At 40.4% G+C, this 13,985-nt stretch overlaps 1 protein-coding gene across 1 annotated transcript in view; it reads left to right on the forward strand.

Annotated features, from left to right (window-relative positions):
* RAB12 (RAB12, member RAS oncogene family) overlaps positions 1-13,747 on the forward strand; it is a 30,746-nt gene extending 16,999 nt beyond the window's left edge. The window contains exons 3-6 of the mRNA XM_012812171.2: positions 8,744-8,882; positions 10,926-11,015; positions 11,614-11,718; positions 12,959-13,747. Of these exons, the coding sequence (XP_012667625.2) occupies positions 8,744-8,882; positions 10,926-11,015; positions 11,614-11,718; positions 12,959-13,072 (448 nt within the window). The 3' untranslated portion in view covers positions 13,073-13,747. The remainder of the gene's footprint in view (positions 1-8,743; positions 8,883-10,925; positions 11,016-11,613; positions 11,719-12,958) is intronic.
* The last annotated feature ends 238 nt before the right edge of the window (positions 13,748-13,985 follow it).

Below are 13,985 nucleotides of genomic sequence, written 5' to 3' on the forward strand. Positions count from 1 at the left end.
ACTGGGATTTTTGTAAACTAAACTTACTCATTTATTTATATTAGTATGATTGCCCTGGAGTTTGCATTTTGAGGTTTCTATCATCATATCTGATTTACAGTCAGCAAAGACAGCAAACTGTAATGGCAGGCGTCTTAATGTTTCTAAGATTTCTAAGTATGTTATTCATGCAACACTTTTAAAAATTACTCCAAAAATGCTTTTTACTGTCCCTATTCTTTGATTTCTTTTTATTTATTTATTTATTTAGAGACAGTCTTGCTTTCTTGCCCTTGTTAGAGTGCTGTGGTGTTGTACCTCAAGCTCTTAGGCTTAAGCAATTCTCTTGCCTCAGCCTTCAGAGTAGCTGAGACTATAGGCACCTGCCCCAATGCCCAGCTATTTTTAGAGATGGGGTCTTGCTCTGGCTCAGGCTGGTCTCAAACCTGTGGGCTCAGGCAATCTACCTGCATTGGCCTCCCAGATTGCTAGGATTACAGGAGATTCTTTTTATTAAAAGTTCTATTGAGGGAGGAGGCAAGATGGCCAACTGGAGCCAGCTTTCCACAGAGGCTCCCATCCAGAAGGAGAGTTAAAGGACAGAAGTTTAGTAAGTAAGCTGATGGTTTGGAGCTGAGCCAAGAGGGAAGGTTGAAAAGCACACATCACCCCTGCTCAGGTGATCTGCAACCCCAAGGAAATAAACAATAGGTACAAAACCCATCGCCAAGTGTATGGGAGTCCCCTCCCCCATGAGAACGGCTCACAGTATACTTTCCACAAGCAAGCAAGCAGAGTTCAGATCTCCTCCTATTTTATCCCATAGGCAAGACCCTCTAAAAACCAGAACTCCTTCCCCATAGAGGACCCACTAGTGTGCCATGGCACTCTCCTGCCAGGCATAAAACTGAACATAGACTCTACCCACAATTCTGAACTCCCAGCACTCCCCTCCGCTCTCACCCCAAGGTCTGGAAGCCTGTCCCCCATGGAGTCCAGGTTTGTGGGCATTTTCTCAAAGTGTGGATGGGGCTTGGGCTGTTATAGGTCTGTACTGATTCTGTGGCACGGGTGTAGAGCAGGGACTGTGGAGTGAGGGAGCCACATGGAAGAGGGTGAAGCTGTGCCCTGTGGCGCAGTGCAGCAGTGGCTGTGGCAGCAGTGAAAACAGTATAGCTCACACCCCTGGGGATATTTTGGAGAAACACTTCCTGCCTCTCTTAGCAACCACAGGGAGCCGGACCTCTACTCTGGTGGCAGCCACTGGCAGAACAGATCTGGGGCAGAAACACAGGCCCCATGAGCAAAAGGTATACCTGAAGTGGTACCTGCCCGAGCAGGGTGCCGTGGGGACAGAGAATAGAATACGTGTGCCCAGGGCGGGGCTGAGTCTGAATTGCTGCTTTGTGAATCTAAGATGCTCCCGGTCCCCAGGGAAGCATAGCTGGGACAAAAGCACGCATGGCAGCAGCTTCAGCCCAGGGAAGGGCAGGAACTGAGAGCCATCTGTGAGCTCTAACCATGCCTGCCTCAACACAGAGTGCAGCAGAGACAGAGACGCCAACTCCATGAGAATTGGTACAGGTAGCGGCACAGGTCAGGGCTGAGTCATGATTTCTGTGAACTCAAACAGTTCCAGGCCCAGATGCTCTACTCCAAGAGATAGTGGAGGAGAACTTCCCAAACATGGCAAGAGATTCTGAAATTCAGATAGCAGTTTCAGAACCCCAGCATGACTCAAACCAAATAAAGCATCTCCCAGACACATTATAATTAACTTTGCCAAGCAAAAATGACGGAGAAAATGTTGCAAGCAGCTAGACGTAAGAAAACTATAAGACGTAAGAGTGTTAGAATGACTGCAGATCTCCTGAAACCTTTCAAGCTAGAAGAGGGTGGTCATCAACCTTTAACCTCCTAAAACAAAATAACTTTCAACCCAGGATCCTGTATTCAGCTAAACTAAGTCTCATTTATGATGGAGAAATTAAATACTTTAATGAAATTGACATGTTGAAGAAATTTGCCATAACTAAACCAGCTCTCCAGGAAATTCTCAGACCTATCCTCCATAATGACCAGTGCAATCCTCTACCACCAAAGTAAAGTCACTCAGAAACTTTTGATGAAATTCCAACTTTCCACAGTGGCGAAAGGATTAAAAATGTCCACTGGATGGGGCAGTGCCTGTGGCTTAAAGGCATAGGGCGCTGGCCCCATATACTGGAGGTGGTGGGTTCAAACCCAGCCCTGGCCAAAAAGTGCGGAAAAAAAATGTCCACTGGACTTTTTTGTTTTTTTTTTTTTTTTTTTTGAGACGGAGCCTCAAGCTGTCCCCCTGGGTAGAGTGCCATGGCATCACGCTCACAGCAACCTCCAACTCCTGAGCTCAAGCGAGTCTCCTGCCTCTGCCTCCCAAGTAGCTGGGACCACAGGCGCCCGCCACAACGCCCGGCCATTTTTTGGTTGCAGCCGTCATTGTTGTTTGGCGGGTCCGGGCTGGGGATTCGAACCCGCCACCTTAGGTGTACGTGGCTGGCGCCTTAGCCAGTTGAGCTATAGGCGCCGAGCCGTGTCCACTGGACTTTTGAAAAACTCAATACCCAAAATACTACCAGGCTTCTCAATATTCTCAATGCAAATGGCTTAACTTGTCCTCTGAAGAGGCACAGGTTGGCTGGCTGTATACGAAAACTCAGGCCAGATATCTGCTGCATAGAAGAAACTCATCTTACTTTAAAAGATATAGACTGGGCGGCACCTGTGGCTCAAAGGAATAGGGTGCCAGCCCCACATACCAGAGGTGCCGTGTTCAAACCTGGCCCAGGCCAAAAAGAAAGATAAATATAAACTCAGGGTGAAAGGATGGTTATCTATAATTCAGGCAAATGGAAATCAGAAAAAAGCAGGGGTTGTAATTTTATTCGCAGATACAATAGGCTTTACACCAACAACAGTAAGGAAAGATAAGGATGGTCACTTCATATTTGTTAAGGGTAACACTCAACATGATGAGATTTGAATTATTAACATTTATGCACCCAACCATAAATTCACCTCAATTTGTAGGAGAGACTCTAACAGACTTGAGCAAGTTGATTTCCTCTAGCACCATAATAGAGATGTTAACACTCCATTGGCAGTGTTGGATAGATCCTCCAGTAAGAAGCTAAGCAAAGAAATTTTAGACTTAAACTTAACCATTCAACAATTGCATTTCACAGACGTGTACAGAACATTTCATCCTAACAAAACTGAATACACATTCTTCTCATCAGCCCATGGAACATCCTCCAAAATTGATCACATCTTAGGTCACAAGTCTAACCACAGCAAATTTAAAAGACTAGAAATTACTCCTTGCATCTTCTCAGACCATCATGGAATAAAGTTGAACTCAATAACAACAGGAATCTTAATTCTCATATAAAAACATGGAAACTAAACTTATGCTGAATGATAGCTGGGGAGATTAAGAAGGTTTTGGAAGAAAACGATAATGACAACACCAATTACCAGAACCTCTGGGATACCGCAAAGGCAACCCTAAGAAGGAAATTTAGAGCAACCGCAAACCTTCCTCAAGAGAAAAGAAAGAGAGGAACTTAATGGGACATCTCACGCAACTGGAAAAAGAACATTCCAATCCCAAACCCAGCAGAAGAAAAGAAATCACCAAAATTAGAGCAGAATTAAATGAAATTGAAAACAAAAGGATTATCCAATAGATCAAGAAGTTGGTTTTTTGAAAAGGTACATAAAATAGATAAACCTTTGGCTAACCTAACCAGGAATAAAAGTAAAATCTAATTTCATCAATCAGAAATGGCAAAGACAAAATAACAACAGACTCCTCAGAAATTCAAAAAAATCTTTAATGAATATTACAAGAAACTCCATTCTCAGATATATTAAAATCTGAAGAAAATAGACCAATACTTGAAAGCACACCACCTTCCTAAACTTAGCCAGAATGAAGTGGAAATGTTGAACAGGCCTATATCAAGTTCTGAAATAGCATCAACTATACAAAATCTCCCTAAAAAGAAAAGCCCAGGACCAGATGGCATCGCATTGGAATTCTATCAAACATCAAAAGAGGAAGTAGTATCTATATTACTTAACCTTTTCCAAAATATGGAAAAAGAAGGAATATTACCCAACATATTCTATGAAGCAAACATCACCTTGATCCCCAAACCAGGAAAAGACTCAACAAGAAAAGAATATTATAGACCAATATCCCTAATGCATATTGATGCAAAAATATTCAATAAGATCCTAGCAAACAGAATCCAGCAACACATCAAACAGATTATACACCATGACCAAGATGGTTTATCCCAGGGTCTCAAGACTGGTTCAGTATATGTAAATCTATAAATATAATTCATCACATAAACAAATTAAAAAACAAAGACCATATGATTCTCTCAATTGATGCAGAAAAAAAGCTTTTGATAATAACCAGCATTCTTTTGTGATCAGAACACTTAAGAAAATAGGTATAGAAGGGACATTTCTTTAACTGATAGAGGCCATCTACAGCAAACCCACAGCCAATATCATTTTGAATGGAGTTAAATTGAAATCATTTCCACTCAGATCAGGAACCAGACAAGGTTGCCCGTTGTCTCCACTGCTTTTTAACATTGTAACGGAAGTCTTAGCCATAGCAATTAGGGAAGAAAAGGCAATCGAGGGCATCCATAGTGTCAGAGGAGATCTAACTTTCAGTCTTCGCAGATGATACGATTGTATATCTGGAAAACACCAGGGATTCCACTACAAAACTCTTAGAATTGATCAAGGAATACAGCTGCGTCTCAGATTACAAAATCAACACTCATAAATCTGTAGCCTTTATATATACCAACAATAGTCAAGCTGAAAAATCAGTCAAGGACTCTATTCCTTTCACAGTATTGCCAAAGAAGATGAAATATTTGGGAGTTTACCTAACAACAGACTTAAAGGATCTCTATAAAGAGAACTATGAAGCTCTAAGAAAATAAATAGCTGAAGATGTTAACAAATGGAAAAACATACCATGCTCATGGCTAGGAAGAATCAGCATTGTTAAAATGTCTATACTACCCAAAGCAGTAATACAATTTTAATGCAATCCATATTAAAGCACCACTGTCATACTTTAAAGATCTCGAAAAAATAATACTTCATTTTATATGGAATCAGAAAAAACCTCAAATAACCAAGACATTACTCAGCCAGCCCTATACACTGAGGGTGGTGGGTTTGAACCTGGCCCCGGCCAAACTGCAACAAAAAATAGCCGGGCATTGTGGCAGGCATCTGTAGTCCCAGCTCCTTGGGCGGCTGAGGCAAGAGAATTGCCTAAGCCAGGGGTCCTGAAACTTTTTAAACAAGGGGCCAGTTCAGTGAGTTCACTGTCCCTCAGACCGTTGGAGGGCCGGACTATGGGCCCCAGGACAAGTAGGTTGCTAAGCAGAACAGGCAGCAGCGGCAAAAACACCCAGCAGGCCAGATAAATGTCCTAGGCAGGCTGCATGTGGCCCACGGGCCATAGTTTGAGGATGCCTGGCCTAAGCCCAAGAGCTGGAGGTTGCTGTGAGCTATGATGTCACAGCACTATACTGAGGGTGACAAAGTTAGACTCTATCTCTTAAAAAAAAAAAAAAAAAACAGGAGGAATTACGCTACCAGACCTCAGAATATACCATAAATCAATAGTGATCAAAACAGCCTGGTACTGGCACAAAAACAGAGAGATATGTGGAACAGAATAGAGAACTAAGAGATGAACCCAGCTACTTACCATTATTTGATCTTTGATAAGCCAATTCAAAACATTCAGTGGTGAAAAGATTTCCTATTTAAGAAATGGTGCTGGGCAAACTGGCTGGCAACCTGTAGAAGACTGAAACTGGACCCACACCTTTCACCATTAACTAAGACTCTTACAGGATTAAAGATTTAAACATAACACATGAAACTATAAAAATACTAGAAGAAAATGCAGGGAGAACACTTGAAGAAATTGGCCTGAGAGAACATTTTATGAGGAGTACCCCCCTCCACTGGGCAATTGAAGCAACACCAGAAATAAATTACTGGGATGTGATCAAACTAAAAAGCTTCTGCACAGCCAAGAACACAGTAAGTAAAGCAAGCAGACAGCCCTCAGAAGATATTTGCAGGTTGTATCTCTGACAAAGGTTTAATAACCAGAATCCACAGAGAACTCAAATGTATTAGCAAGAAAAGAACAAGTGATCCCATCTCAGGGTGGGCAAAGGACTTGAAGTGAAACTTCTCTGAAGAAGACATGTACAGCGTACAAATACTTGAAAAAATGCTCATCATCCTTAATCATCAGAGAAATGCAAATCAAAACCACTTTGAGATATCATCTAACTCTAGTAAGATTAGCCCACATCACAAAATCCCAAAATCACAGATGTTGCCATGGATGTGGAGAAAAGGGAACACTTCTACACTGCTGGTGGGAATGCAAACTAATACTTTTCTTTTGGAAAGATGTTTGGTGATCACATAGGGATCTAAAAATAAACCTACCATTTGATCCTTGAATTCCTCTACTAGGTATATATCCAAAAGACCAAAAATCACTTTTTAACAAAGATATTTGCACCAGAATGTTTATTGTAGCCCAATTCATAATTGCTAGGTCATGGAAGAAGCCCAGGTGCCCATCAACCCATGAATGGATGAATAAATTGTGGTATATGTACTCATGGAATATTATGCAGCCTTAAAAAAGATGGAGACTTTACCTCTTACATGTTTACATAGATGGAGCTGGAACATATTCTTCTTAGCAAAGTATCTCAAGAATGGAAGAAAAGGTATCCAATGTACTCAGCCCTACTATGAAATCAATTTATAAGCACCCACACTTTCATATGAAAGCTATAACATAACTATAGCCTGAGAAGAAGGGGAAAGAGGCAGGAAAGGGAGGGGAGGGGAGAGTGGAAGTGGTGGGACCACACCTACAGTACATTTTACAAGGGTACAAGTTAAACCTAAGTATGGAATATAAATGTCTCAGAACAATAACAAGAAAATGAAGTGAAGGTTCTGTTAACCAATTTGATGAAAGTATTTCAAATTGTATATAAAACCAGTACATTGTACCCCATAATTGCATTAATGTGCACAGCTTTGATTTAATAAAAAAAAAATTGTTTTCGGTTGTCTATAGTTTCTCTGGTTTTAAGAAATTATAGACAGGAGAACTCCAGTATCTGATTCTAAATTCATTGATAGTATATAGAAATGAATGAGTTGATTCACACTAAAAGCCAGATTAAAATTGCTTAGAATGAAGATGTATTAAAGTATGTACTTCTCAGGGCTGGGCACAATGACGCACTCATGTAATCCTAGCACTCTGGGAGGTTGAGGTGAGTGGATTGCTTGAGTTTGAAACCAGTGTGAGCAAGAGTGAGACCCATTTCTACCAAAAATAGAAAAATTAACTGGGCATTGTGAAAGGCACCTATAGTCCCAGCTACTCAAGAGGCTGAGGCAGGAAGATTGCTCAAGCCCAAGAATTTGAGGTTGCTGTGAGCCGTGGTGCCATGGTACTGTACCCAGGATGACAAAAAACCAAAATTTATTACAAACCTAATGTTAGTTTATGTTAGCCCTTTAAATATGAGGTATGAGATCAAATATTACTTTGTGCTTTATTATTTTTGCCCAGACTTTCACATAGGGAGGACATTTTATTTGAGAAAAAATTAAGATTTGGTTGTATACAGGATTTTATCATCTTTAAACTATTAGGGGATCCACCTTTTTCCTTTATTGTGACTGTCTTTCTGTCATTAAGATTCTCATTTTCTTATTCCAAAATCTTGGTTTGGAAATAATTGGGACTTCTCTGTTTTTGTTTGAACTTGACAAGTTCAGAAAAGCTACTGCAACTAACCATGAGTGACTGTGGATGTGAGGGCTGGGCCCGCCGTGGGGCTGCTGCTGTATGTAGCAGTAGTACACAGCCAGCAGTGTTCCCAGAAGCTGGCTGCCTGTCCCCACGGGCCCCGTGCTGCTGACTTCAGACCGGGTCTGTTTGGCTGCAGTCGTGCATCTTGTTCCTTCTCTCATCTGGAGTGGTGGTTGGTGACCCAGCCTCCCCCTCAGCACTGGCACTGATGGCTAGTGAGAAGTGAATCCTCTTTGACATGGGGAGGCGTTCATTTAATTTATAGTCTCAGGATACACACCGTTTATCTCGTGTGAGAGCAGGCGGGCGTGGGTGTGTGTGTAAAATTTGCATTCCCTGTGCATTGCCTTTGCTCTCAGGTATGATAAATGGTTTTGCAGGTCATTGCAATGTGAGCTCTTAGGGGTTGCTTTGTAAATATTACATTTTAAAAGCTTTTACCCCATTTTATTTTGTAAAAACATCATGATCCCATATTTGGATGTTGTATTAGCATTCTTCTTGCTGATTTTCTATCTTTAAGGGGAAAGTTATTTGGAATAGTATATTCACTTGGGTTCATAATCCATCGCCATCCATCTAATTTAATTAACCCATGTGATAGCTTGTGTCTCAGTTTTTTTAGTCAACCTGAAATTTTCCTACTCTTCAATTGTAGTCATCAGGGAAGGAAAAAAAAGAAGCATACGTGTTACTCATGTTCTTCCACAGTAGAGAAACAGAAGCGTACCTAACTTAGATTTGCATTGGAATGTGGAGTCGCTTACTTTGATTATTGTTTGGGAACTGATTTTTGCTGCTGTTTCTCAGGGACACAGCTGGTCAGGAGAGATTCAACAGCATTACCTCAGCTTATTACAGAAGTGCAAAGGGGATCATATTAGTGTATGATATCACTAAGAAGGAGACGTTTGATGATTTGCCAAAATGGATGAAGATGATTGATAAGGTATGTGTTTCACTTTCTGTCCAGTGGGAGTCCTCTGCTTGTGGATGTTAATCATTAGCAAAGGAAGAAGGGGAAAGCACTTCTACTGAGCCTGCCCTCATACAGACTAACCATCATTGTAGTAGTCTTCGGGGTAGTTATGTAGTCCCATGTTATAGATGAGGCAAAGAAGAATAAAATTTATCCAGAGTCAACTTAGAAGTAATAAAACTAGGATTTTTATTCTGGTGCTCTGAACTGTCTGACTCAGTCCACTATTTCCACCTGCTGTCATGGAGAAGATGGCTTCCTCCACGGTGCCTGCGGGCAGAGCAAAGGCGTCCATCACCCACTGGGCATCTGCCTCTGAGTTGTAGCTATCCTTTAGCTCCTTATTTTGAACAGAGTAGATTTTCTTTTCTGGCCCCAATCGAATCCACTGAGTATCCTGTGTTTGTGTGATTAATTTCAGCCATGGGTTTTCCTCTAAGAAATGTATTCCCCAGATGGACATTTAGAAGGGAGAACGGTTGGGGGTGAGATGTGGGGTATGCAGTTGACCACAGTTTGAGTTTTCTTCCCCTTGCACAATAATTTGATGTTTAGTTCCTTTGTTTAACAAGAGCACCTAATACAAATCGGATTTTGTCTACAAATTTTATTTGAACCTGTCTGTTAAATAATGTTAGAAAATGTGCACTTGCCAGTTTCACCAAGCATGTCATCTGCGTATGCCTCTTTAAAATGTGTCTTGGACCAGGGTTGCAAAGATGAATTCCCCCTGAGGTAGAGTCCATCACTGGGTTCTGATGTCTCCTCTGATGACACTGGAGCTGAATGAAGCCAGTGTCTGCTCCTCAGGAGGTTAAAAAGGGACAGGTTTTATAGTCTAAAACTTTGGAACTAATGTGAATATAAAACTAAAGGAAATGGCCTAATTCCCAAGACCCAGCAAGGAGCCTGAATCTCTGGATTCTGAGGAAGGTCTGCTGTGGCGCCCTTTTGCTTCTCATCAGTATTTGGTGGGAGGGGCATCTCTTGACTGATGAGTGCAGACAGGTGCTGTCACTGCTGCCTACACGTCACCGACGTCAGAGACTGGCTGAGTAACTGGGCCAAGGCCACAATGTTTAGGTGTCTTTTTTTTTCTTTTACAGTCTCTTTGAAATAACTTTTTAAGAAATGTATAAAATTAAATTTGAGTTGCTTCAGAGATTTTACCATTTTTTTTTAATGAGAGAGAATTCTGCTGTGGACCTATGTTTATTTTATTTTATTTTTTATTTTATTATTATTATTATTATTTTTAAGAGACAATGTCTTGCTCTGTTGCTTTGGCTGGAATACAGTGGCCCAGCCATGCCCCACAGCAACCTCAAACTCCTGGACTTAAGTGATCCTCCTGCCTCAGTCTCACAAGTAGGGACTACAGATGTGTACCACCATACCCAGCTAACATCTATTTTTTAAAACTTAGAAATGTAGCATAACTTTTTTTCCTATTTATAAAATCAATGATACTTTCATTATAGAAATTTGGTAAATCAAGAAAAGCCCAAAAGTAAATTTAAAATTTATACTTTTAGCATGCTGAAAAACCAAATTGAACTGACTCCATTTATCTTAGTTCACTGAATATTTATCAAGAGGCCTTTCCTGTGTCACTAAATGGTTTTTCAAACAATAAATAAAGCATACTTTTTGCTTTTAATGACTGTGTTTTTTAGGAATTACTTTAACTTATTTGATTCTTCATCTGTTTTGTAGGACTTTCAGGTTTTTTCAATTGAGTGTAGAGCTTTGTGCTGTGTGTTGAATCATTTCCTTAGGATGGAATCATAGGATTTTGTCAAAGGACAAGAGCATTGTGATTCCAAGTGCCTGTGACCAGGTGGCTGTCTAGGACGCAGTGAGCCCTCTATCACACCCTGAGTCCAGTCCTGCCAGGGACCTGCTGGGCCCTCACGTGTGACAGAAGTGAATGAGCCCAAAGTCCCATACAGGGTCACCTTTCCCTTCAGTATGTGCCATCTTTGAAATGCAGCTTCTTTTAAACTTCCACAGTATGCTTCAGAAGATGCAGAACTCCTCTTAGTTGGAAATAAGTTGGACTGTGAAGCAGACAGAGAAATCACCAGGCAGCAAGGCGAAAAGGTGAGAGGTGTGGGGCCACCAGAGGCCCGGGCCCTGCACGGCACTCAGACTTGGTGTCCTTTGCTTTTCACAGATCACTTACTGTTTCTATCAGGAGATGGTCACTCAGCCTCGTCCTTCTCATTCATTTGCTTTCTGTTCTTACTCCTGCGCCTCTGTGTTCATCTGAGGTGGAGACAAAGCCCATCAGTGTCGCATAGTTATCATCTAACCTGACATTCTGTTGTTACATAGGGAAACAGTTTTTGAGCCATAAAATTGCTCTCAGGATTTTAAATTTCCTTCATTTTTGCTAAGGATTCAATCACAGAGAAATCATGTCACTTGTATTTCATAAAATATTACATATTTAGAGACTTGGCCAAGTAATTTGACTGGCAGGTCCTAGTAGCATCTTAGAGATTTTGTTGTGTGTTATTTTGCTAGTTCTTCATAATGTAGGAATTCATTATACTTGTGAATTTTATATTTGGACACAAATGGGACTTTTAGCCCTTTAGCCCAGCTTCTTTGTTTAAAGCTGAGCCCAGTGGCTGGGACCCACCCCAGAACTCTGTGGTGCCCACACAGAGGAAATGGTATGTGTTTTTCTTCTCAGTTTGCACAGCAGATAACTGGGATGCGGTTCTGTGAAGCAAGTGCCAAGGATAACTTCAATGTGGATGAGATATTTCTGAAACTCGTTGATGACATTTTGAAAAAGGTAAAAAAAAAAAAAATCTACATCCTGAAACCTGTTTTTTCCTTTATTACATTTTTGTTGAGAAGTATTTATTTAGACACAAAAGTACATTTGGGCTTAGGATCCAGAACCAGGTATAGCTGTCGGCCCAGCTGGGGGCATCCTCCTGCTACAGTGACACTGTCTCCCATCTCGGGTTTCTGTGTCCTCAGCGTCCATGTGCAGGGTATTTGCTCAGCCCTGACGTATGCTTTGGTGGAATGACTTAAACATGCTGTAGCAACATGGCATGTTTGACATTTATTTTTCTTTTTTCCTATTTTCCCATGAAAATTAAGTCCAACACAGAGCTGCACTTGCCTCCTTAGTGCTCAGGGAGCCCCCTCACAGAGGCCTTTCTGTGACCCTGAATTGTGGGGAATTTGCTGGACACTTTGCTGAGCAGCAATAGTTTATTCGAGCATCTTGAGGCTTCCATTCAAAGATTATTAGTAAGAACTGAAGTTAAGTCCTTAGAATACAAACCATTTTTTCATTTAGTAATGCATTAAATTTTTATTATACTGAGTACAGTGAAAATAAATGTTTATGAGGTTGGTCAGGTCACTTTACAACAGGATATTAAATAGAGTCTTCTGGACTTACAGAGTCCCTGGTGTTCAGTGTTGGGACATGCAGTGCCCTGAACATGTTTGTCTTTTTTTTTTTCTTAATATTTTAACATGTGGATAATCTTCGATCAGAGAGCTTTATAGAACAATACTTTATTATATAATTATATGCAAAATCTTGACAGTTGCCCCTTTAACAACACAGGGGTTAGGGGTACCCCACACAGTCAAAAATCTGCATATAACTTTTGATTCCCAAATACTTAACTACTGATAGCCTGCTGTTGATTGGAAGCCTCAGCCAGTGACAGTTGATTGACCAACACTTATTTTGTATGCTTTGTGTATTATATACTATATTCTTACAATAAAGTAAGTTAGAGAAAAAAATACTGAGAAAATCATAAGAGAAAATACATTTCTTATTTATTAAGTGGGAATGGATCATCTTTGTCACATTGGGTAGACGAAGGAAGAAGAAGGGTTGGTCTCACTGCCTTGCGGGTGGGAGAGGCAGGAAGGCAGGTCAGGCATGCTTGTCCTAACTTGCATTGAAAAAAAATTCACATGTAAGTCCAGGTCGTTCACAAGTCAACTGTAATGTACTTTATGGGGTTAAAATGTGTTTATCTTTTCTCCTTAACCTTTAGATGCCTCTGGACATCTTAAGGAATGAGTTGTCCAATAGTATCCTCTCATTACAACCAGAGCCTGAGATACCCCCAGAACTGCCTCCACCAAGACCACATGTCCGATGCTGTTGATTTGCTACTTTGGAGACAAAGTGGAAACAATTCTTGGAGAGGGGGAAAGCGCTCTATTCTGCACTACAATCATTTTGACAATTTCCTTTCGCACTTTGTAATCCAAGTCAGAGCTATACACTAACTTGTAAATATGCAAATACGCAATCCTGGGTAAGTTTTGGTTATAAGTTACATACTTCCCTTCAAATTATTATATTTCATTCATTACCCCAGTGTCTGGTGTCCATGCACTGGGGACCTAGTACTTCTAATATGAAGAATGGGAGAAATGAAAAGTGTAGTGTTTTCTTGAAATAAGTAATATAATTGTCCTTGTTAATTATATTATGAGGACAGAAGATACCCTGATAAGAAGAGAGAATGTGGTGCTTTGCTTACTGTTTTAAAGAAAATTGTAAAACTAAAGACTTTTTGGGAAAAAAGCTATTATCTTAAGTGCTTCTTCTTTATTTACAAGACATTTCCCCCAGCTGTAGCATCTTTGAGGTATTGGAGTGTTTCTGCCACAAAGCTCCACTCATGATTATCCTTGAAGGGTATTTATTAATGTAATGGTAGAATGTTACTAGTTAGAGGGCTGGATTTGACTTGGTCTGAAGGCTGCAGAATCTCTGTCATGGTTTCCTAAGGGATATACCCTTATCCTTTTAAGAACTACAAAGAATTAATAAAGAAAGAAATGTTTTTGAAGCTATAGAAAAAGACTTTAAAACAACGCTGCTGTCCTAAACAAATCCTGTTTAAAGGAATTTTAAAGAGATCCATTTTACTATATCAAAGAACATATGTGTATTTGCCTAAACATTCTGTTTCTTTGTAATGAGAAAGCTTCTCCCCTTTATGGTGAAGCTTACTCCAGTTAAGCCTAGACTGTGTTCAGGTTTTTTTTTTTTTTTTTTTTTTTTTTTTT

This window comes from Otolemur garnettii, unplaced genomic scaffold, assembly GCF_000181295.1.
Source record: "Otolemur garnettii isolate 467f Iridium unplaced genomic scaffold, OtoGar3 scaffold00193, whole genome shotgun sequence".
NCBI lineage: Eukaryota > Metazoa > Chordata > Mammalia > Primates > Galagidae > Otolemur > Otolemur garnettii.